The sequence below is a fragment of the Lagenorhynchus albirostris genome, chromosome 10 (assembly GCF_949774975.1).
Source record: "Lagenorhynchus albirostris chromosome 10, mLagAlb1.1, whole genome shotgun sequence".
Classification (NCBI taxonomy): Eukaryota; Metazoa; Chordata; class Mammalia; order Artiodactyla; family Delphinidae; genus Lagenorhynchus; species Lagenorhynchus albirostris.
In genome coordinates, this window is record NC_083104.1 from 40,477,316 (window position 1) to 40,500,362 (window position 23,047).

At 50.6% G+C, this 23,047-nt stretch overlaps 1 protein-coding gene across 3 annotated transcripts in view; it reads left to right on the forward strand.

Annotated features, from left to right (window-relative positions):
- SCAP (SREBF chaperone) overlaps positions 1–23,047 on the forward strand; it is a 38,661-nt gene that overhangs the window by 10,674 nt on the left and 4,940 nt on the right. For 2 of the 3 annotated variants that reach the window (XM_060162108.1, XM_060162109.1), the window contains exons 2-12: positions 3,046–3,175; positions 14,103–14,260; positions 15,077–15,297; positions 15,485–15,590; positions 16,414–16,586; positions 16,984–17,110; positions 18,542–18,654; positions 19,673–19,767; positions 21,378–21,476; positions 21,638–21,856; positions 22,581–22,957. In XM_060162108.1, the coding sequence (XP_060018091.1) occupies positions 3,046–3,175; positions 14,103–14,260; positions 15,077–15,297; positions 15,485–15,590; positions 16,414–16,586; positions 16,984–17,110; positions 18,542–18,654; positions 19,673–19,767; positions 21,378–21,476; positions 21,638–21,856; positions 22,581–22,957 (1,818 nt within the window). The remainder of the gene's footprint in view (positions 1–3,045; positions 3,176–14,102; positions 14,261–15,076; positions 15,298–15,484; positions 15,591–16,413; positions 16,587–16,983; positions 17,111–18,541; positions 18,655–19,672; positions 19,768–21,377; positions 21,477–21,637; positions 21,857–22,580; positions 22,958–23,047) is intronic. The other variant, XM_060162110.1, reaches the window with a different exon arrangement.

Here is a 23,047-nt window from a genome sequence, read left to right on the forward strand (position 1 = left end):
AAGTGGCTATATTATTATCAGACAACATTAAAAAATTTATTAGAGACAAAGAAGGACATTATATATTGATAAGTGCTTCAGTACAACAAGAGGATATAACCATTATAAACATATAACACCTAACAACATATCCCTAAAATATATGAAGCAAAAATTGACAGAATTGAAAGGAGAAATACACAGTTCTCCAATAATAGTTGAAGTCTTCAATACTCCACTTTCAATGATGGCTACAAGCAGACAAGATCAATAAGGAAATGGAGGACTTGAGCAACACTGAAACCAGCTAGACCAATACACATTCTTCTCAAGTGAACATAAACATTCTACAGGATAGACCATATGTTAGGCCACAAACAAGTCTCAGTAAATTTAAAAAGATCTAAATCATACAGAGGATTTTTTCCAATAACAGCAGAATGAAACTAAAAATCAATAATAGAAGGAAGGCTTCCCCGGCAGTGCAGTGGTTAAGAATCCGCCAGCCAATGCAGGGGACACGGATTCGAGCTCTGGTCCAGGAAGATCCTACGTGCCGCGGAGCAACTAAGCCTGTTCGCCACAGCTACTGAGCCTGCGCTCTAGAGCCCGCATGCCACAACTATTGAAGCCTGTGCGCCTAGAGCCCGTGCTCTGCAACAAGAGAAGCCACCGTGATAAGAAGCCTGTGCACTGCACTGAAGAGTAGCCCCCACTCGCTGCAACTAGAGAAAGCCTGCGCATAGCAACGAAGACCCAACGCAGCCAAAAATAAATAAGTAAAATAAATAAATTTAATTTAAAAAATAATAGAAGGAAAATTCACAAATACATGGAAATTAAACAGTATATTCTAAAACAACCAGTGGGTCGAAGAAATCAGAAAGGAAAATAGAAAATAGCTTGAGATGATGAAAACAAAAACACAATATACCAAAACTTATGGGATGCAGCGAAAGTAGAACTAAGAGGGAAATTTATAGCTGTATAAAGGACTGCGGACTCATATCTAGAATATATAAAGACGACTCAATTAAAAACAGTTAAAGAGTTGAAGAGGTGCTTCACAAAAGAGGATTTATCCAAATGGCTAATAAGCATATGAAAGAGTTTTTGACACTATTTGCTGTATATTAAAACCACAGATACCACCACCTCCTCCTCTAAATGGTTAAAATTAATTGGACTGACAATATCAAGAGGTGACAAGGATCTGAAGCAGTTGAAACTCCTATCACACTGCTGGTGGGAACATAAATTTAAATAACTACTTTGGAAAACTGGTGTTATCTACAAAGCTAAATATATGTATACTCCACAACCCAGAAATTTCATTCTATGAATATACCCAACAGAAATGAGTGCTTACGTAAAAATGAGTGTATACATAAAAATTACCATAATAGCTCTATTCTTAATAGCTTCAGCTGGGAACAGCCAAATGTTCCTCAACACTGGAATAGATAGATGCACTGTAATATGTTCATTCAGCAGAATAGTACATATGGAAAAGGATGATCTGCTACATGTGTCACTGTGGATGACTCTAGTAGATGTAATTTAAGTGAAAACAGCCAGTCACAAAAGAATACACAGTGGAATGGATGATTTCAGTTATATGCCATCAGAAACAGGCAAAACTAATCTATGGTGATAGGAATTCTAATAGCGGTTTATGGTAGTGGATACTCTTCACTGGGCCAGGGCACAAGGCCACCTTCTGAGGTTCTGGAGATATTTTATAGCTTGATCTAGGTAGGGGTTACACAGGTGTAGGCATATGTAAAAATTCATTGCACTATATACTTAAGATTTTTTAAAAATTAATTTATATTTTATTTTTGGCTGTGTTGGGTCTTTGTTGCTGCGCACGGGCTTTCTCTAGTTGCAGAGAGTGGGGGCTACTCTTTGTTGCAGTGTGCAGGCTTCCCATTGTGGTGGCTTCTCTTGTTGCAGAGCACGGGTTCTAAGCATGCAGGCTTCAGTAGTTGTGGCATGCGGGCTCAGTAGTTGTGGTTCGCAGGCTCTAGAGCTCAGGCTCAGTAGTTGTGGCGCACGGGCTTAGTTGCTACGTGGCATGTGGGATCTTCCCGGACCAGGGCTCGAACCCATGTCCCCTGCATTGGCAGGCGTGATTCTTAACTATTGCGCCACCAGGGAAGTCCCTATACTTAAGATTTCTGCATTGTACTACATAAAAGTTAATTCTCAGTTTTATTTAAAACTGAGAATTAACTTTTATGTAGTACAATTTTTTTCCCCCCCCGCACCATGCCACATGCAGAACTTGCCCGACCAGGGATCAAAACTTCCCCCCCTTCAGTGGAAGCGTGGAGTCTTAACCACTGGACCACCAGGGAAGTCCTGAAGAAAAAGTTTTAAAAGAAGTGAAACCTGAAACAAAAGCACATCCATTTGCCAACTTTTTGATGTTCGGTCAAGCTTTTTCCTTTGCATGTGGTGGGTCCATTGACTTCTGTTCAGCCTGATCTAGTGTAAACCACACCCTCAATGTGTTACGCACAGTTTCCATGGTCTGTCCCTTTAAATTCGAGCAATTTGCTCAGCAGTCTGAATCAGGATTCTTTTGTTTCCCCAGTTTTTTTTTTTTTTTTGGCTGCACCGCACAGCATGTAGAACTTCCCAACCAGGGATCGAACCCATACCCCCTGCAGTGGAAGCACAGAGTCTTAACCACTGGACCAGCAGGGAAGTCCCTCCCCAGTTTTTTCTTGTTGTCTTACTTATGTGTAATTTGGCCAGAAGTTTGTGTAGCATCTTGCCTTTATTACATCTCCAAAAATATTCAACCAGTAAACTACTTCATAAAGTAGTTTATGCATTGGGCTTCCTGTGACTAAAAGGGAGTTTGAAAAATTCTGATCTAGAGGCTTCTGAGTTTTCTCCTAGCTCTGAAGTTTTATGACTAATATTTTGTACATTTGTACAGTTCTCCTAGCATGGAGAATTTAGTGCAACTGCAGTGGTTCCTGTGTCACTGTTACCTCAGCACAGCTTCTACCTGCCATCGTGTCCTAACTCTTCTCTCCTTTTTGTTCATCCCAGCTACCCACTGCTGAAACTCCCGTTGCCAGGAACAGGACCCGTGGAATTCACCACTCCTGTGAAGGATTACTCGCCCCCGCCTGTGGCCTCTGACCACAAGCCAGAAGAGCCTAATGAGCAGCCAGAGTGGGTAGGTGCTCAGTGTATCGCTGAGGAGAGCCCTGGGCGTTGGGTGCAGACTGGCCGAGGCAGGGGTTCTGTGAGCGAGTGAGGGTAGTCAGCTTCTGATGTGTGAATACATATACTTGAATAGTTTTATAAAGGCACAGAAAATATTCAGTTATACATTTAATACATCTAGTTATACATTCCTGTTTTGAAAGGAAACACCAAACTACATAGAAAGAAGTGTGTCTGTCCTAGAAAAGCTGGGGATTGTGGTTGCCGTAGCTGTGGACAGCTGGGTCTGGGTTCATATGTAGGCTGCTCACACACCATGCACAGGTGCCAGGCAGTGCCCTGGCAAACATGCCGTCTCCTTCTTGTGCAAGGTAGTTAGGGGAACCACTGAGCATTCCTAGAGAATGTTTTATCATCAGACTCCCAACACCATTTAATATTTGCAGTGCACCTAATTTTTTCAAATCTGGTAGGTCCTGTTTTATCCTCACAATCCAGTCAGGTAAAAAACGTGCAGGTTTTGTTTATCCCTTTCGCAGTTAAGGAAGCTGGGGCCCAGGGTGATGATGTGCCTCAGTTTAAATTTAGTTTTCATGGGGTCAGCACTGGATTAGAACTCCACATCTCCTGACCTGAAGCCCACTGCTGCTTCTGAATCATACTGTTCTCAGCTGACTGTCTCTGAGCTGAGCACTAAGGTAAACGAGGAAGAAACAATGTTTCCAGTTGAGCGTCTGAGGTGCAGGACTTAACCCACCAGAACTCTGGACTCATTATTTGGAAATCTTCCAAATAATGATTAGTGATTAGTTCGTCTCTAAGACTTCTACCTGCCAGGTATGGATGAAGTGTTCTTCCCTCATGTGTTGTGCTCTGGTCCCATGGATTGGTGCTGGGCTTGCTGAGTCTGTTGTTGAGGAACAAAACCAAGCTCAGGGCACAGAGCTTTTCCTCTCCCACCTTCTCTCTGACAGTGATTGCACATTCCTTCCCATTTCCTTTTCGGGTAATATAGCAGCCAGGTAACTTGTTATAAACTGTGCTCTAATGTTGCTGAAATAGAGACATATCTGGTGAGATAGGTATGTGTTACAACTACGCATGGTATCAAGAGGAAGTACACAATCCAGGCTCAATGGTACTCTGCCCATGAAGGTCAGATGTGGCAGAAACCAGTTCTGTTGCTTCATGTCTCAACTTGACCCTTGGCTCACTATGGGACCTTACTGGATCAAGCCTTTTGCCTCCATTAACCTCTTCATGCAGTTTTACCACATAATGGAGCTGATGGTTCCTGGTCACAACAGGGTCATCTGTGTTTGTGAATGTTTTGTGACTAGTAGAGTTCAGTGGACCGGATGGTACAGAATAGATGTCTCATGGTACAGCTGTTAGGGTTTACTTGTTTGTGAGCCCTTTAAACTTCCTTAGTGTTCCGTCTTTGGCCTGGGATGGTGATAGTAAGCAGGTGTACAAAATAACTTGAGGGTTCAGGAATTACAAGATTGTCCCTTTTTTCTCTTTCTGATTGGGGTCCCCAGCCCCTGAAAGGTTGAGAAGGAGACCCAGGCCCTGGTGCAGTCACCTGGTGTCATGCAGCTCAGTGCTCAGTTATCTCACCTCCATTGACTGTTCGTCATAAAAATAAAGGTCAACAATATAGGAATTCTAAGGGTTGCTTTAATTATAAGGAACAGGAAACACAACCCAAACCAGAGTAAGTGAAAAGGGCGTTTTTTGGGTCATATAACTCACAGCCACAGGCAGGGCTTACTCAAGGGCAGCATGGTTTAGGCCTCAGAAGGAGTCCACCTCTCAGCTCTGCCCTGTCTGGATCAGCTCACTGTTGTCTCCCTAACAGTGGCTGCAGCAGATTCAGTCCCATGTTCTTGCAATATCCAATCCAGTGGAGGATGAGAGGGTGCCCACTTGGCTCTGAATGGGGTTCCCTGCCTGTCCCCACCCCAAACCCTGTGGCCGAGGGAGGTGCTTTGTTGACTGACTTCATCACCTGATTGTCTTCATCACCAGGCTGAGGACGAGAGAGGATGGTTTCCCAAGGAAAATTAGGACGCTCAGGCACTGGGCGTCTACTGCTCACACCAAGGAACCAAAATGTCCTTCCTTCCTCTGTTCATTCCTTTATTCAGCACATGTTTATTGCACGTCTGCAATGTGCCTGGCAGAATGATCTTGAGCCTCACTGCTCCGGAGGAGATCTAGTGTGCTTGGGAGGAGAAGACAAAGATATCAGTTTAAAATAAATTCAGCATATGTCAAAGGGAAACAGGAGCCAACTGAAAGAGCTCCAAATGGCCAATGCTGGAAAATAAAATACACTTTGCAAAAAAATAAGTAAAGTAGTATTGGATTATAACCCACAGTGTAAAATAAATGTCTGAGTCCATATGATTGAATAAATCAGCGAATGAAAACAGACAAATCTGGGCAAAAATTCTAAATTTATGTAGCTGGGCTTCCCTGGTGGCGCAGTGGTTAAGAATCTACCTGCCAGTGCAGGGGACACAGGTTCGAGCCCTGGTCCAGGAAGATCCCACATGCCGCAGAGCAGCTAAGCCCCTGTGCCACAACTATTGAACCTGCGCTCTAGAGCCCCTGAGCCACAACTACTGAGCCCGTGCGCCTAGAGCCTGTGCTCCGCAGCAAGAGAAGCCACCATAATGAGAAGCCTGCACACCACAACGAAGAGTAGCCCCCGCTCGCCGCAACTAGAGAAAGCCTGCGTGCAGCAACAAAGACCCAATGCAGCCAAAAATAAATAAAATAGAATAAATTAATTTTTAAAAATGCAGTAAAAAGTAATCATTGTATTAAAAAAATATATATATATATAGGTAGCTACTCTGCCCTCAGGGAGGTGTAATATAATCTCTCTTCCTTAATTGTGGACTGTGCATAGTGACTTTCTTCCAAAGAGTACCATGTGGAGAGGGGAGAAAAGAGTCTCTTTACAGTGGAGAACCTGAGCAAGGTGATGAGGGTCAACATCAACAGTGATAAATCAGGTTGATGGTATGTACCCTTGATGTGTGACAAGAAGGGTGCTTTACCTCTGTGGTCTTCCTCCCAAAAACCCATAACCCCAGTCTAATCATGAGAAGAACGTCAGACGAGTCCCAGTTGAGGGATGGTCTACACAGTTCCTGACTAGCACTCCTCAAGACTGTCAAAGTCATGAAAAAAAGAGTCTGAGCACTTCCCTGGTGGTGCAGTGGTTAAGAATCCACCTGCCAATGCAGGGGACACGGGTTCTAGCCCTGGTCCAGGAAGATCCCACATGCAGAGGAGCAAATAAGTCCATGCACCACAACTACTGAGCCTGTGCTGTAGAGCCCAAGAACCACAACTACTGAGCCCACATGCTGCAACTACTGAAGCCTGCGCACCTAGAGCCCATGCCCCACAACAAGAGAAGCCACTGCAGTGAGGTGCCTGTGTACAACGAAGAGTAACCCCCACTCGCTGCAACTAGAGGAAGCCCGTGTGCAACAACAAACACCCAATGCAGCCAAAAAAAAAAAAAAGTCTGAGAAACTGTCACAGCCAAGAGAAGCCTCAAGAGACAGGACAACTAAATATAACATGGTATCTTAGATGGGATCTTGGGAGAGAAAAAGGACATAGGTACAAGCTAAGGAAATCTGGTTTCCTTACTTTTCCTTAGTGATAGTTTCTCAGACTTTCCTTGTTCTTAATGACCTGGACAGGTTTTTTTTGGTAAATAAGTATTTTATTATATTATATTTATTTAATTAATTAATTAGTTTTTATTTTTGGCTGCGTCAGGTCTTCATTGTGGCATGCAGGATGTTTTTTGTTGTTGTTGCGTTGTGTGGGCTTCTCTCTAGTTGTGGTGTGTGGGTTTTCTCTCTCTAGTTGTGGCGCTTGGGCTCCAGAGTATGTGGGCTCTGTAGTTCATGGCACGCAGGCTCTTTATTTATTTACTTATTTTAAAATTTTATTAATTTTTGGCTGTGTTGGGTCTTCGTTGCTGTGCACGGGCTTTCTCTCATTGTGGTGAGTGGGGGGCTACTCTTCATTGCGGTGCATGGGCTTCTCATTGAGGTGTCTTCTCTTGTCGTGGAGCATGGGCTGTAGGTGCACAGGCTACAGTAGTTGCAACACGTGGGCCCTAGAGCACGCGGGCTTCAGTAGTTGTGGCACGTGGGCTCAGTAGTTGTGGTGCTGGCTCAGTAGTTGTGGCTCGCGGGCTCTAGAATGCAAGCTCAGTAGTTGTGGCGCACGGGCTTAGTTGCTCCACGGCATGTGGGATCTTCCCAGACCAGGGCTTGAACCCGTGTCCCCTGCATTGGCAGGCAGATTCTTAACCACTGTGCTACCAGGGAAGTCCTGCAGGCCCTTTAGTTGAGGCGCACGAGCTCAGTAGCCCTGCAGCATGTGGGATCTTAGTTCCCCAACCAGGGCTCGAACCCGTGTCCCCTACATTGGAAGGCAGATTCTCAGCCACTGGACCACCAGGGAAGTCCCGCTCTGGACAGTTTTGAAGAGTGTTCCTCAAGTGGGATTTGCTTATTTTTCTCTAGATTAGACTGGGGTTATGGGTTTTTGGAAGGAACACTACAGAGGTAAAGTGTCATTCTTTTCACATCTGTCAGCCTCCTAAATTATTTTTTAAATTTCCATACATTAAAGTTCAGTCTCTGTGCTGTAAAGTTCTTGGTACTGTCAGGTTTGTTTGGGTTTTCTTTAAGCTTTTCTAATAGAAGTATGGAACAATCTAGATGTGTTTTTAATTTGCATTTTCCAGATGACTACTGTCAAGTGCTTATTGTATTTGCATACCTTCCTTTGTGAAGTGTTTCAGTGTTCTGCCCGTTTTGAATTGAGCTGTTTGGATTTCATTTTATTGAATTGTAATTCTTTCTGTATGCTGGAGGTGTCTCTATATAGTATATAGTCCTCTTTCTCCCCTTTTGCTGAAGTGTTCCCCCGAGTGGGGTGGTGTCTGCACCCTGCAGTTGGGCCTTTCTGTGTCCTCCAGAAAGGACTCTAATCAACTCTACTGGGTGTGGGTGCTTGTGCTCTGAGTTAGGTCTGCCCTGTGTTGGAGTCACTGATCAGTCGTCTTGTGGGGTAGGGGAGGACAGTTCCCTCTGGAAGGAGGGATGTTTTTACCAGAGGAAGACCAGAGCAAAGCAGAAAGGTGACTTTCTATTTCACAGGCATGTGACCTTGGGCAGGTTATGTAACACCTGTGTACCTTAGTTTCCACATTCGTAAAGTGGGGATAATAATTATACCTGCATTATACATTGCCATAGGATTAAGTGAAAGAATGCAAAAGTTAGGTCAGTGCCTGGCCTATCATTTGCATTCGATAAATGTTTCTGGCTGTCATTGCCATTGATTAGATCTGGTCGGAGCAGAGGGCAGAAGAACAGAGGTTCACATGCTTGGACTGCCCTCTGAGTGCACTGGGCATGCACTCCTTATCCTTTGCTCCTTAGTTCACATCACGCTCTCCAGGAAGCCTTCCCCAGGTGTCTTGCAGATGTGTGCTCTGTTTCTCCTTGTGAACTGTAGTGTGACCTAGTTGCAGTCATGTTTCATTCTAATTTGTCCAACCTTTTGCACATAGTATATGCTTAAGAAAGGATTTTTTTCTTTTGAATGACTTGTTGAATAAGCACGGCTTATTTAGGAGACAGATAGTCTGAAGTGAGGCATTTTTCTTGGAGCTTGATAGGGGATAAGTTAGGTGGGACCAAGTAAAATCTTGGGCTCTGGAGTTTAAATGAATTCTCTGGGCAGTAGAAAGCCATTCCCTTAGAGTCAATGACATGATGAAAGTGGTGGTAAGAAGGTCAATCTAATTGAACTTAGAGAAACTTGGAGACTGAGTTGACCGTGCCTAGGAGGGAGGGTGAGGGGACAAGAAAGTGGAGGAGAGATTGATTTTAAAGGGATGCCAAACCAATTTTAAGAGTTTTAAGACATAATGATACAACTAGATATAACTAACATGTATTTGGCCAGACACCTTACTAATTGGTTTCGTGTGTTCTTTTGTTTGGTCCTCACAGTGATCTGCTGAGGTCTGAGAGTTTATTCCCATTTCCCTCAGTAAGTAAGGGACTGAGGCTTGGAGAGTGTAGAGACCCTTGTCCAAGGCACACAGCCAGGGGTGGAGCTAGAATTTAACCCTGACGTGTCCCCTGAGCCTGCCCTTCCCACCACACCCCACCCCCTCACCTATCCAGGGCTGGAGAACAAGGAGCTGGAGCCCTGTTTTCCGGAAGAGCTGAGTAATGGGAGTCCTCCGTATGGTGTTGTAAAGGGAGCCCCTGGGTGTGTCAGTGTAAAGGTGAAATACCTGGAGCTCTAGCTTGCTTTCTCTAAATGTGAAGGAAGGATTGTGTTTAAAATAGCAAACTTGAGGTGTCCTGCACTGGCCTGGCTCCCCTAGACCAGGTCACCATGGAAACCTGAACCTCACACCAAGACCTACCTGCCGTGTCCACAGAGGTGGCTGGGCTTCCGGCCCAGCACTGCAGGGCTTGGTGGTAGCCTGAGCCTGAACGCAAGGTTTCCAGGGAGCCCTGGTCAGGGACCCCACAGGTCCTCAGGACCTCAGCTCCCCTCCTGCACTCCTTGTGCTGGGCCTTTCCATCTATGTCCTGTTCTCCATGGGAACTCACATAGTTCAGAACTACCCAGGCAGGTAGAATATACCAGCTTGGGAATTAGGCGGCCCTGGGCTTTAATCCTGGTCTGCTGCCTATCAGCTGTGTGTCCTTGGGCATATCCTATTTATCTCTCTGAGACTTGGTTTTCTTATCTGGGTCCTCTAGCTCAGGGTCTCTTACAAACTGCAATCCAGGTGTCAGCCAAGGCTGCAGTTATCTCAGAGCCTGACTGGAGAGAATCTGCTTCCAAGCTCACTCAGACAGTGAGCTGGAAGCAGGTTTCTTGCAGGCTGTTGAACTGAGGGACTCTTGTCCCTCATTGGGTGTTGGCTGAAAGCCCCTCAGTTCCTTGCCACATGGATATGGCTGACTTCATCAGAGTGGTGGCTCTAAAGGAGGGGGGCAGAGGAGGACTCGTAGTCTGATTTTTCCTTCCATTAAAAAAAAATTGTGGCAAAATACACACAACATAAAATTTACTCTCTTAACTGTTTTTTGTTTGTTTTTGTTTTTGTTTTTTGGCTGTGCCATGTGGCTTGTGGGATCTTAGTTCCCCGACCAGAGATTGAACCCAGGCCCCAGCAGTGAAAGCGCTGAGTCCTAACCACAGGACCACCAGGGCATTCCCTCTCTTAACCATTTTTAAGTGTGCTGTTCAGTGGTATTAAATACATTCACATTATTGTACAGCCATTACCACCATCCATCTTCATAACTCTTCATCTTGTAAAACAGAAACTCTGCACCATTAAACAGTAGCTCCGCATTCCCCCTTTCCCAGCCCCTGATAACCACCATTCTGCTTTCTGACACTATGAATTTGACAACTTTAGGTACCTCATATAAGTGGAATCATATGGTATTTGTCTTTTCGTGCCTGGTTTATTTCACTTAGCATAATGGCCTTAAGGGTCATAGTCTTTTGTAACCTAATCTCAGAAATAAGAGCTCATCACTTTCGCTATATTCTGTTTGTCAGAAGCAAGTCACTAGGTCCAGCCCACTCTCGAGGGGGATTATACTTGGGCATGAGCGCCAGGAGGTGGAGATTACTGGGGCCATGTTAGAAGCCTCCATCTAGTGAGCACTCCTCCCTCTGTACTCAGGGGCATCACTACTCCACTGGCCCTTACGCTTTCTCCATCACCCACTTAGGATACCTCGTGTTGTCTCTGTTTCCATGTCTGTTTCTTACTTGAGTATCAAGTAGGGATTATGATAGGGCCCAGCACAGTGAGTGGTAGGCCCTGCCCACATCTCCTGCTACCATTTTCGTGCCTGCCTGCTTTCCAGCCACCAGTATCCACATCTCATTTGTCAAAGGACCTCTGGTACAGAAGGCCTGAGGTGCTGGAGAATTCGCACCCCCTAGGAGCAGCCCTCAACCAGTAACTGTAGGAGTTGGTATGTAACCTCAGCTGTCTTCCTTTATGTGGGATAACTCAGCTAAATCCAGTTACCCACAGAGGATGCTTGCTCAGCACACCCTTTGTGGGCTGCCTTCCCTTCGCTGCTCCTGTACCTACTCCCCTCCCTGTGTTTCCTCCACCTCCCAAGGTAACTACTTCTCTAAGGGCCTGCTGCTGGGGGAACCCAAACTAAGATAGTGAATGACAAGAGTTAGGCTCATGCCTGTAAATAAACCACCATAAGAAAATTTTGATGCCCAGGAGAGGGAGTTTGAGGGTACATATATTGGACGATGAGTTTGACACAGTCATATTAAATGACTGACCCAAGATCTTGAAAAGAGCTGGACAGATGTGGAATAGCTGCTTGGAAAGTTCAGTTGGAAATCGGGGAGGTGAATAAGAGCCGGCCAGCAGAGGGAGGTCCAGCCAAGGCTGGAGAGCGTGGTTGTGCTGTAGGCTCTCTTCTACGTGGTTTTTGTCTGGTAAGGCTTACCAGCTGATGAATGAAAACAAATGAGCAGTGGATTTTACCCAGGGCTGGTGGAAGGTCAAAGGAAAAAGAGGTGTCTGGGGCATAGGGGTTACATATTCTTATGAAAATCTGATGAAAACCATGGATCCTCTCCCCTAAAAATGATGACAGTGATAATAATAGATACACTTTTGAGAAGAAATATGAGTTAAGCAGGGTGCTCATAGAACTCCTGGAGCCATCCCTAGAGCCCAGAACGAGAGCTCTGGTTCTGAAGTATGTTCATTGTTACTTTGTTGAAATGGTGGCCTGGATGGTCCTGGGTGGGAAGGGGGCTGGATTTGGACTGGAGGGCCAAGAAGCTGTCCTGCCTGGAATCCAGAGGTTCAGTTGCACAGGCTCAGTGGGCCTAAGGGTGGGGGTGGAGTATATGACGAGGGCCATGGGCAGAGGAGATGGTACGTGCGGAGTCACAGCCTTGTGCCCAGTGGGAACAGACCTGGGTCTGGAGGCTTCACGGTGCCAGCTCTACCTGGGTGATGTGCTGTGTCCTTCACAGAGTTTGAGGATGATCCCCTGGGTATCGCTCTCCTTGTAGAGCTGTGGGTCTCTGGGCAGCTCCGTCCACACTCAGGCCTGTGTAGTGTGTTGAGTCGATGAGCTGATGTTTGGGTCAGGACCTGTGGCAGTCAGTTCTGTCTAGGTACCTCTCTACCTCCTGGCAGCTTCTAGTGGGCTGAGTCTGCTGCAGAAGACTAAGTGGGTGAGGACTTCTGTCCCCAGAGCCTGTCATAAATACACACTTCACAAAGGCTCAGATGGATACCTGGGGTTGTTCCTTTGCGCCCAGGGGCTCAGGGGCCCAGGAGATGTTAACTTGCTGTGTGTGATCAGCATCTTAGCCCTTGCTCGTGCCATAGCCTGGAGTATGGCATCACTGAGTGGCTAGATGGCCTTCCTTTGATCTACACACCTGCCCTTCAGAGTTCCTGATTGCAGCATGGGCTTCAGGACAGTCCCCTCGTCCCTCGGCCAGGCCCGGCTCCTGCAGCCTGCTCTTCACAGTGCCTCACGCCTGTGGGCACACCATCCCTGTCTCTGGGTGGATGACAGCCTAACTTTAGGGGGGTCTCCAGAGCACCGCTTTGTCAGGTTGCCCCTCCCTCTCAGAGATAGTCAGGGGCTTTTGTTTGTCAACTGGTTAAAATCCAGACAGCTCAGTCAGGTGTCATCCTGGCCACCTCTCATTTTTGCTGTGAGTTCCATTATTACCTGCCAGGACTCCTCTATGCTGTCCAGGCTGCTCCTCAGAGGCCCTCACTGCCCCTCTTCCACCAACCCTTCCCCACCTCGTGCTTCCAGTCAGCTCCTCTCTGGCCATAACTCTGCTGCAGCTAGTCCAGTACCTTGTTTTGGGGGTGCTCCTTGACACATCCGTCGCTGGAAGTCATTCCTCGCCTATTACATGTGTGTCACTTTTGTCACTTAAGTGCATATTAGCTCTTTAAGGATAGATGGCAGGTTCTAGTGAGAAAAGTGTGGTGTTCAACGAGGAGACCTGGGTTTGCATCCTCACACCATCCTTCTTGAGTCCTGAAACCCTAGAGAGTCACTTTGCTTCTCATAGGACTGTTTTGGGGGTCAGTGAGACGATGTGCCACACCTGTTATTGTTAGTGTTTCCATCGGCACTTAAGTCTCTGCATGCGCTGTTTATGTGTGTGTGTGTGTGCGCGTGCGTGTGCTTGTGCGCAAATCGTAGTGATGCTGCAGGGTGAATGTCATTATCTCCCTTTCACTGAGGAAATTAAAATCCAGAGAAGTCAAAAACATTTCCAAGGCCATACAGTTGGAGAGTAGAGATTTAGAACTGGGTCTGTTGAGCTTCAAAAACCAGTGACCTGCAAGTGGCCAAACCAGGATCGGCAAGATAGGCTACACCCTTTGGGGAGCTTATGGCCTATTGCAGGGTCAGCAGGCATTTTGCATCAAGGGCTAGAGATACAGGTTTTGTTTAGGTTTTGTGGGTCATGCCATCTGTCGTGAACACTCACCTCTCATTGTTGCATGAAAGCGGAACAGTGCAGAATGGGGTGGGTATGGCTGCGTTCCAGGAAAACTTTATTTAGAAAAACAGGTGCCAGGCTCAATTTATGGCCTGTGGCCATAGTTTGGCAACCCCTATTCTATTGGAAAATGTGTAGGAAAGTGGTTCATTAAGTGGTAAGAAGTCCCTTTGGACATCTTTATTTTTGAAGGCCTGTCCTGTTGGCCCCGCATTGCTTTGCCCGTAGTAGGTGCTCAGTAAATCCTTCCTGAGTACGGGCCATGTTTCTCCCTCTTGTGCTGAGCTGACCTTTCTAACCCTCCCCCGTTTCTTCTGCAGTACGTGGGTGCCCCGGTGGCTTATATCCAGCAGATATTTGTGAAGTCTTCAGTATCTCCCTGGCACAAGAACCTCCTGGCAGTAGATGTGTTCCGCTCACCTCTTTCCCGGGCATTCCAGCTGGTGGAGGAGATCCGGAACCATGTGCTGAGAGACAGGTATCCCTCCCTGGGACCGCAGCCTCCCTGATCCAGCTCTGTATTGAAGGGAGGGAGCAGCCCTCAGTGTAAGTCCATTGAGCCAGCCAGCTCTGTGGAAGGTGAACAAGTGAGAAAGAGGTGGGTGGGCTCGCTTCGCTTTTCTCAGCATGCTTGTGGGTCCACTGTGGCTGTGTTCCCCTTGGACCTGTGCAGATGGCACAGGTAGAGCCCTGAGCTTCGTTGCCAGGTCTCAGACAGACTAGGTATCCACTGGGCCAAGCCTGTGACAAGCTGAGGTCTGTTTGACTCGTGACCCAGAGGGCCACTGCCTAGGGGTTGTGAGATGTGAATCTCATGGTGGTGGCCATGCTGACAAGAAGCAAGCTGTCCCTGGGGGTACACTTCTGAAATCCGCGCCCCCCAGTGATTCTCTGGAGTGTGCTGTCTTTGTAAGCTGCCTCACTGCTGGGTTTTAGTTAGCTGAGGGCTTTGACAGGCATTTTGGTGAACAAGACAAAGCCCTTGATTTTCACCCTATCTCCTCTGCCTGCTGAACTGGCCAAGGTATTCTAGTGAGTGGGGCTGTGCACACTCCCAGATCTTGCCTCTCCTCAGAGGTGATGGGCTTTTGGGGTCCACATGCACTTTGAAGGTCAGACAGCCACATGGTTTGGTTGTTGACCACCTGGAAGAACTTCCCCTGCTGCCCTGGTTCTCAGGCTCTTTGATATACCAGGCATCTGGGAGCCTGATGACGGAGGAGACCTCGTAAGTGCAGTGGGCCTATCCTGTGCTAGCAGACACAGCAGGTGCCTCGTCCTGTCTCCCACACAGCTCCGGGACCAGGAGCCTGGAGGAGGTGTGCCTGCAGGTGACCGACCTGCTGCCAGGCCTCAGGAAGCTCCGGAACCTCCTACCCGAGCACGGATGCCTGCTGCTGTCCCCTGGGAACTTCTGGCAGAATGACCGGGAACACTTCCATGCTGATCCTGACATCATCGGAACCATCCATCAACACGAACCTAAAACCCTGCAGACCTCGGCCACGCTCAAAGGTACCCCCAGGGCAGGTTCCTTGAGAACCTGCCAGAGGGCCTGTTGGTCACCACATCCTCTTTGATGGCTGCTCTGGCAGATCAGGGGTTACCCCTAGTTTCCAAAGATGGGGGTGGAGAGAGGGGTCCTGGTGTCTCTACAGTAGCTGCCGTTCCTTTGTCAGCACCTGCTGCGTTCTGTCTGCAGACTTGCTGTTTGGTGTCCCTGGAAAGTACAGCGGAGTGAGCCTTTACACCAGGAAGAGGCTGGTCTCGTATACCATCACCCTGGTCTTCCAGCACTATGATGCCAGGTAAGGCCATCAACGCTCAGGGCTCCTGACGGGGCTGTGGAATGACAGGAGGCTTTGACTAGTACTTGTTCTGGTTAGAGTGTCCAGAATGCCCCCTGGGAACTTGGAGTTCTCAGGCCTCCTGTAGAAATGTTGATATCCCTTAGGCTGAAGGGTGCTGTCTGCTGACACTTGAGTGGGATGACCTGACAGCTGGTTAAGAATAAGGGGTGATAGGAAAAAAAAAGAAAAAGAATAAGGGATGCCGGGACTTCCCTGGTGATCCAGTGGTTAAGACTCCGCACTCCCAATTCCAGGGGCGGGGGGGGCATGGGTTTGATCCCTGGTCGGGGAACTAAGATCCTGCATTCTGCACTGCATGGCCAAAAAAAAAAAGAATAGGGACGAAGGCAAGGCTGGCACATTCAGTGTCCTGGTGCCTCCAGTGGTCTCTCTTGAGCCTAGGGTAGGGGTCCCCAGCTGGTTACTACTGAGCCCCATGTGACCTCAGAACCTTCCCAGCAGACTGCTGCAGATAGCTCCCAGCAAGGTCCTGTAGGATGCTGCTGATTGGCTGTTCTGGGCCTTTGGCAGTCGGAGTAGGGTGATCGGTTGGGAATGGGGTGCTGAGGGGGAGGTCCTGAGACACCTTTGCCAAAGTTTTAATTCTTCCAACCCCCCACCACCCCACCCTGGAGACTGGAGGGAAGGTTAGACACTACAGAGAAGCTCCCTCCAACACAGGGGGAGGAGGGAAGCCCCGACAGACCTTCCTTTCAGGGATTGTCTTTGTCCCCTGGACCAAGAGGTACAGTCCATCTACCTGACCCCACTCCATGACCAGGTTTCTGGGCAGCCTGCGGGCCCGCCTGATGCTCCTGCACCCCAGCCCCAACTGCAGCCTTCGGGCAGAGAGCCTGGTCCACGTGCACTTCAAGGAGGAGATTGGCATCGCTGAGCTCATCCCCCTTGTGACCACCTACATCATCTTGTTTGCCTACATCTACTTCTCCACGCGTAGGTCCACGGCAAGGAGGCTGGGGCTTTGTCTGAGCTAATACGGGCATTTCCAGATCACCCCCTTCCCTGCCTGTGCAGGTGGCCCAGGCAGAGATGTAGAACGTGCTTGGTGGTTACAAAAACTGGGGCTTCACCACCCCCACAGAGTCTCAGGGGCTCGGGTGGGTCCAGGGCTCCTCTTACTTCTTAAGAAAAGTCCCATCTTGGGTAAGGGTTCCCAAAGGACACACTATGCCCCTGAGACTGGGAAGTGTATACCTTCTTTGGTCAAACCGGGGCCTTCCCTTCCTCAACTGTCAGGGCATGCTCCCCTCCTAGGAGCTCAGTTTAGAAGGGCCTGTGTGTGCCAGGCTCTGGGGAGATGCTATCCTGATGTACCCTCTCTGCCCTCCAGGCAAGATCGACATGGTCAAGTCCAAGTGGGGGCTGGCTCTGGCCGCCGTGGTCACAGTGCTTAGCTCGCTGCTCATGTCGGTGGGGCTCTGCACACTCTTCGGCCTGACGCCCACCCTCAACGGCGGGTAGGTCCCGAGCAGGCTCCACTGGGTGGCAGGGTGGGACCGCAGGCCGGAGGACCTTGCACCTCTGGGCACTTGGCCTGCCCTGCACTGGACACTTGCTGTTACCCCGTATTCTCACATGGTTATTTTGGCATTTAAGAGGTACATTTTTTTCCTCTTTTAAGTTATCTGATTTGTGTTCATACATATGTATATACAAAGTATATCTATATTTACATATAATACATATATAGTTATGTGTGTGTGTATGTATGTTCATGTGTATATTTCTGTGTGTGTATATGGGGTAGGTATATATGCATATGTGTGTGTTTATGCATATATATATATATATGGGTATGTATTGTGTGTGTGTATAGGGTATATGGATTTGTATGTGTGTATTTGTATATTGTGTATACACGTGCAAATTGCTTCTTGATGGCTTAAGCCATAGATGGGTGTGACAGAGAAGGTACATTTCTTCCTTTCTTACTATTAAAACATTTAAATGCCTAATAAAATAGGTAACGTTAGAGTGAGCTTTTTAAAAGACATAGGACATAAACACATTCTAATTTGTCACCTTTCCACGGTTTGCTTTCCCTGCCATTTCTCTCTGAAACGTGGTCTGAAAACCCTTCCCTGGGTGTGTCCTCGGGCTTCAGTCTCCTCAGCTCTGCTGGGCCCCACCTGCCTGTCCGTTAGTACTGCCAGTTGGCCTTTGCCCTGCCTTGGCTTGTCAGACTGGTCTCAGGAACAGCGATTTTGTGTTTTCTGTTACCTTCCTTGATCACAGAACTGCTTCCTTTCTTAAAGGTGATGGTGCCAAACACCCCCTCCCACCAGAGCTGTCTGCTCTGCCCTCAGAGCCCCCACTTCCACTGCTCTACAGTGGAGACCCCAGGGAGGTTTGCCTCGGCTGGTGTTCTTTGTGCCTAGACTTCCCTCATGGACCGTTACTGGTAGTGGGAGCCTCTGGTCTCAGAGAGCTAGGAGAATTTTCTTTAGAAACAATTGCTCGTCTCCAAACACAGCTTCTCCACAGAGGCGAGTAGGGCTTTAGGCTGGTCTCATCCCCCTTCCATTTAGTCCTGATGACTTGGCTGGGTGGTCTCTGGCCAATGTGGAAGTCTGGTGTGGGGAGGCCCCGAGAGCTGTGCTCTGGCAGCTGGGCAGCCCAGGGGCCTCTCTCCGCCGTGCTGGTTGGATGGAGATGGGGGTGGTCGCTCTCTCCCCGCACGGCTTCGAAGCCTGCCTGAAAGCTGAGAGCCGTGCAGACAGAGGCCCTCCTGGGACGGGGGGTCAGTCTTGTGCTGTGAGAGTCGCTCAGCAGCCCCCACTGTAGGGTGCCAACCCCATAGCCCCCCGGGACCCAAATCCGTTGAGAACCAGCTGTGTGTCGGGGGCCCTCCTCAGCGTTCTGCTCACCCTCTCCCTCTCTGTCCCCAGTGAGATTTTCCCCTACCTCGTGGTGGTCATTGGGCTCGAGAACGTGTTGGTGCTCACCAAGTCAGTGGTCTCCACCCCAGTGGACCTCGAGGTGAAGCTGCGCATCGCCCAAGGTAACAGGTGGGGTGTGCGGGGTGCACTAGGGCAGGGGAGGGGGGCTGTGCTACCTCTTCCGGCTGAGGAAACAGGGAGCCCAGGAGCCTCCCTTGCTGTGGCCTCCAGCGTCACATGGCAGCTTGTTAGCATGAGCCCTGAGGAACCGTGGAGTCACCAGGCCGTGCTTCGTCCTGGTTCATGTGTCAGTCAGAAAGCAAACCAGACTCTGCTGCGGGGCTCATATGTTTGACCCTTCGTCAGGCTGGCACCTGGTCTTTTCTCCTCCTGCCTCACTCCATCACATGAGGCCCAGGCCCCTGAAGCTGGTCACCTCAGAGACGCTGCCTCCACAGCTGCCAGGAAAGCCCCCTGTGGCCTCCGTGGCAGGAGCTGGGGATCTGGGGTTCTGGCGAAAGCGAGAAAAGAGCCTGGAGGTCTGAGCTCGTGCACCTCCTCGTCCTCGTCACCCCCTATCTGTGGGAGCAGGGCTGGGGGCAGGCTGTTCAATCAGCAAACCTCTCTGAGCTTCTGTGAGAGGCCAGGCTCTGCCCTAGATGTAGGGTTCTGAGGAGACTAGGGGAGATGGCCGCTGTCCGCTAGGCGCTCAGCTTTAAACATGAGACTGTGTGATAGTCTGGGGCCCAGGGAGGGGCTGAGGTAGCACACAGCGACCTCCTCTGTCTCTCGAGCCATTCTCCCACGTGCAGACAGACCATGCACACCCGACGGGGACAGCATGTGAGGCTGGATGTGCCAGCTTTGGGGTCACTTGGCTCTCCTCTTGGGTTTGCTCAACTCACACCCTGCTTCTCCCTTCCTCTGATGGTTGTAGCTCTCCCCTGGACCCTCCAAACTCTCCTTCCCTGCAGCAGCTGTGACAGCAGCACCTTGGAGCCCGGGCACTGGCAGGGTCCTGAGGGTTGGGGCACTTTGGTGGAATGGCTGCCTCAGAAGGCTCCCCATGTGGTTGTGTGCAGACACGTAGCGGACAGCGGTCACGTGCTGGCCCCATGGTCCTGTTGTCGTCCTCTGCAGGCCTAAGCAATGAGAGCTGGTCCATCATGAAGAACATGGCCACAGAGCTGGGCATCATTCTCATTGGCTACTTTACCCTTGTGCCTGCCATCCAGGTAAGGCCCCCTCCAGGTCTGTAGCTTAGGTGAGCATGGAGCCAGCTGCTGTCTCCCCAGCTGAGCGGGGCACACCCCCTCTACACTGCCACCCTCACCCATGAGGTGGGCCCTCTGCTGGCAAGATGGCTGTCACCGTGCACAGGGTGGTCCTGGCATAGCTGGTTCAGGAGGAGGACTCAGTGAGCCGAGGATGGGCCACGGGATTGAGCTCCCAGCCTGGCAGCCTCTGCCTTTGACCCTGTCCTTGCCCCTCGCTGCCTGTCTCTCATTCACCCAAGTGGCAGGAGGGGGCTTGGTGGGTGCAGCAGAGGCTGGCTGCCCGCTGTGCAGTCCAGTCAGACCTCGTTTCCCAGTTCTCAGAACACGCTGGGGCCCCTGAACCGGGCCCTTCCTGCCTTTCCTGACCCGAGCCCCGACCCACCCCTGCAGCCTCTGAACACATGGCCCGCACCCTGGGAGGGCCACCGGCCATTGCCCAGAGCCCTGGCCCAGCTGTGGGGCTGTGAGCAGAGGTGGGGGTGAACCCACACTGAGTCAGAAGCCCAGACTGTTGCTGCCGGTTCGAGGACAAGTTGTGCGAAGGGAGTGAAGAGCCATCCCCTCCCTGTCCTTCCCCCACAGCATGCAGGCCTGCTGAGGTTTGGGGATGAGCTGAGACCACAGGGGCCTCAGGCTCCCACCCCTGCCAGAGGGCGTCTGCAGGATACGGGCAGTCTTGGGACATTAGAACTGACATGACCACGGTGCCACCATGTGCTCCATCCTTCGTCTTACCCCACATTTGAGTAGAAGCCATGGTGATGTGCCAGAGGTCGCAACAAGGGCAGGGGAGAAAAACTTAAATCTGAGAAAATTCCATCTATCCACAGGGCTTGGGGAGCAGAGAGACCACCCCTTTTCAGGTTCAGGGCAGAATTAATTCCCCCCTGAGCTCTTCCCTTCCTTTCATTGGTCCAGTGTGGTCACTGGCCAGGAATATTTCTGAGAGCCCCCAAACCAGGCCAGGCCTGGGCTCTAGGTAGGTGTCGGTCCATGGCACGTGAGCAGGGCCAGGGGCTCAGTCAGGGAGGGCTTTTTGGGTAGCAGGCTGGTGGGGCTCAGAACTTTCCAAGTTGGGGCTCCCCTGGTGGCGCAGTGGTTGAGAGTCCGCCTGCCGATGCAGGGGACACGGGTTCGTGCCCCGGTCCGGGAGGATCCCACATGCCACGGAGCGGCTGGGCTGTAAACAGACCCTGCGCGTCCGGAGGCTGTGCTCTGCGGCGGGAGGGGCCACAGCAGTGAGAGGCCCGCGTACAGCCAAAAAAAAAGAACTTTCCAAGTTGGGTCAAGGCACCTCACCTCCAAGTTCGGGCATCAGCCTTCTCTGGGGTAAAGGTGTGGGGGTTGGGGGGAGGTCTCTGCTGCCCCCTTGTGGGGAGGGAGGTAGCGGCTGCATTATCCTCCTTGGCCGCTCCCAGATTTCAGAACTACCAACATCTCTTTTCTTTCTCTCTGCTGTGCCTTGCCTGAAACTGCCCTACAGATTCCGAGGTGCCTGCAGGCACGGAACTGGTTCTCTGGGTGCTGGGCCGTGAGGTCATGGTGTCCCCTCATCTGCTTAATTCCAGGAGTTCTGTCTTTTTGCCGTCGTGGGCCTGGTGTCTGACTTCTTCCTTCAGATGTTGTTTTTCACCACTGTCCTGTCCATTGACATTCGCCGGATGGAGGTAGGACTGGGCTGAGCCCTGCCCACCCACCTCCTCCGCATCCCTGGCTGTGCTCAGGGGATCTCTGGGTGAGAGAGGGGCAGGCCTCGGGCAGGGCAGCAGCCCCCTGCGGACAGCCTCTGGACAGCAGCTTTGGGCCCTGACCACTGCACCCCCAACAGCTAGCGGACCTGAACAAGCGGCTGCCTCCTGAGGCCTGCCTGCCCCCAGCTAAGCCAGCGGGGCGGCCAGCACGCTTCGAGCGGCAGCTGGCTGTACGGCCGTCCACACCCCACACCATCACACTGCAACCGTCCTCCTTCCGAAACCTGCGGCTCCCCAAGAGGCTGCGTGTCGTCTACTTCCTGGCCCGAACCCGCCTGGCACAGCGCCTCATCATGGTACCTGCCACCCCTGCCCGAGGGCCAGCGCTCAAGTCCCTCTTGCATTTTGCATTTACCTTGGAGGTGGGGGGTGCCCCTCAGGCCTTCATGGCCTCTTGAAGCCTGGCTTTGGGAAGCCACCCACTCTGCCCTCCTGCCCAGACCCTGGTGGTTTCTGGGGTGATAAGCCTGTCTTTGGAGAGGTAGCCGAGGTTGGCAGGGAGAGGAGTCGTCTCCCCAGGGTGACCCAGGACGGGGTGCTCTGGGATGGAGCCACCATGGTTGCCTGAGTCAGGGTTCACTGTGCAGGCATCAGAAAATGCTGGGCTGGGCAGAGGGGAGAAGGAGCAGGGCTGGCCTCTGGTCAGTGGGCCTCTCCTAAGGAGTTGAAGTGAGACGGCAGCGAGGCTGAGGCCCTCTGAGGACTAGGACCCGTGGTGTCCGTGGAGCAGGTCATGCAGCTGGTCCCTCTGGCCATGCTGACCATGGGAATGTAGCAGCTTTCTGGCCCAAGCTGAGATGGGGTTTGGAGATGGGAAAGTTCTGTAACAAACCTAAGGGTGCACCTCTGTTTCCAGGCCAGGAGTCCCAAACCCCGACCATGGAAAGGGAACTAGGTCCCTCTGGGGGGCAGTCGGCCCCCAGTCATAGTGGGAGGACTTGGGAAGGCAGGAGGGTAGGACAGGTTGGGGCTGTCCGTTCCTCCCAGAGGTCCTGCTGAGCACCCGATGCCCCACTGCAGGCTGGCACCGTTGTCTGGATTGGCATCCTGGTGTACACAGACCCAGCAGGGCTGCGCACATACCTCACTGCCCAGGTGACAGAGCAGAGCCCTCTGGGCGAGGGCGCCCTGGCTTCCATGCCTGTACCTAGTGGTGTGCTGCCTGCCAGCCACCCGGACCCCGCCTTCTCCATCTTCCCACCTGGTGCCTCTAAGTTACCCGAGAACCAGACATTGCCAGGGGAGCTGCCTGAGCCTGGGGCTCCAGCTGAGGGCATCCATGATAGCCCAGCCCCAGAGGTAACCTGGGGGACTGAGGATGAGGAACTTTGGAGGAAGTTGTCCTTCCGCCACTGGCCAACGCTCTTCAGCTACTACAACATCACACTGGCCAAGAGGTGAGTTGGGCTGTGCCAGGTTCCACCTCCTCACCTGGTGATGTCAGCTCACTGTCCCCAGAGCATCCCTTCCCTTTAGGAGGGAGACCC